The 1,683-nt window shown below is 36.7% G+C and overlaps 1 protein-coding gene across 2 annotated transcripts in view; it reads right to left on the minus strand.

Annotated features, from left to right (window-relative positions):
- Spa17 (sperm autoantigenic protein 17) overlaps nt 1–1,683 on the minus strand; it is an 11,785-nt gene that overhangs the window by 1,949 nt on the left and 8,153 nt on the right. For both annotated transcript variants that reach the window (XM_021207932.1, XM_021207933.1), the window contains exon 4: nt 770–847. In XM_021207932.1, the coding sequence (XP_021063591.1) occupies nt 770–847 (78 nt within the window). The remainder of the gene's footprint in view (nt 1–769; nt 848–1,683) is intronic.

The following is a 1,683-nucleotide window of genomic DNA, read 5'->3' on the forward strand; positions in this document are numbered from 1 at the left end:
CTTGTGTCTCTAGCTGCATATGTAGCAGAAGATGGCCTAATCGGCCATCATTGGGAAGAGAGGCCCCTTGGTCTTGTAAACTTTATATGACCCAGCACAAGGGATTCCAGGGCCAAGAAGTGGGAGTGGGTAGGGGAGCAGGGGCGGTGGGAGGGCATAGGGAATATTCGGGATAGCATTTGAAATGTTAATAAAGAAAATATCTAATAAAAAAAATGATGTTGCATTGTCCACAATTATCTCCAAGTGATAGCCTTAGCACACCACTGAATAGAGATAGGTAGTATCTTTGAGGGTGGACTTCTCTCTTTCTGGGTGGCTTTGATGTAGAATATCAAGACATGGAAGCATCTCTATAGAAGACCTTTCACCGAGCATGAGCAAGCCATACTGGTTAAAGCCATTTTATTTGGTGGTATGTAACTATTTTTCCTTTATCTCCAGCCTGTGCCTTTGTATGGTGGTAACGTAAGTAGTGGTGAAATTCCCCAAATGGAATATGAATCTAAGAGATGAGAGGAACATCCAAGTTCATTTGTCTACCTCTTCCCATGAAAACATTTTCTGATCTAGATCTTTAAAGGGAAGAATGAGTTTTTGAAAATAACCTTCCAGTTTATCACCGATTAACATCTAATTAATTATCTATAAGAAAAATTCTAATTTCAATAATATAACTATTATGTTGATATATATTTTATGCACACCTTTAAGATTAGTGATGCTATTGTGCGTAGGAATACAAAAGTAAATGAAAAATACTACGTACGAAGGGAGTAACTGGTGTTTCTTCTCTTCCAGATGGCTTCGCTATTTCTTGTTCACATTTCTCAGCTTGCTCTTGTTCCTAGAAGGAGACAAAAGGGTCTCATGGACATGGTTTTGAAGGTAGCTAACTCTTGAACCATGCTGCTTAAGAGAAGCTGGAAGTTAAGCTACTGAGAAGCAGGAGGAATTAAAGATATATTTGTCTTCTAACAAGAATTTGTCTTGGAAAAAAAGTAAGTGAATAAAAAACAGGACAAACCACTGCCCCACACTAATAGCTGATAAAGTTTGGTAATAAACCTTGATGACAGTTTTTTAAAAAGTGTTGATAGTTTCTACAATGGCAATAAAAGTTGCCGTATTTCATAGTATGAAGTCAAGGTGACTTTTTAATGATAAGTATAGATTCAAAACTAAGTCAATATTACAGAAGAGAAAGGAATTTGGGGAGGAGGGAGTAATGGGGATGAAGATCAAAGTACCTTATATAAATGCATGAAAATGTCCATTACTGCTTCATGCAATTAAGGAACAATACTGTGTTAAATCATGAAAGTAAGTTTCCCTTTTGGATAATGATATGTCTAAAGAAGGAGCCAGCTCAGTTAGTTCTGACATGGCTAGTGCAGTCTTCCACCAAACAGAGACATGCTAGCTCACTGCCTTCAGCAAGAGTCTTTACCATGTAAAATAGAAATATGAGCATATGGAAATGAATAAGATAAAGCCCTGGAAACCAAAAGTAAAACAAACACTCTGAATTTTCTATGTAACACAAGGACAGAACACTTTCTTTCTTTCTTCCTTTCTTTCTTTCTTTCTCTTTCTTTCTTTCTTTCTTTCTTTCTTTCTTTCTTTCTTTCTTTCTTTCTTTCTTTCTTTCTTTCTTCCTTCCTTCCTTCCTTCCTTCCTTCC

This window comes from Mus pahari, chromosome 10 (genome assembly GCF_900095145.1).
Source record: "Mus pahari chromosome 10, PAHARI_EIJ_v1.1, whole genome shotgun sequence".
NCBI lineage: Eukaryota > Metazoa > Chordata > Mammalia > Rodentia > Muridae > Mus > Mus pahari.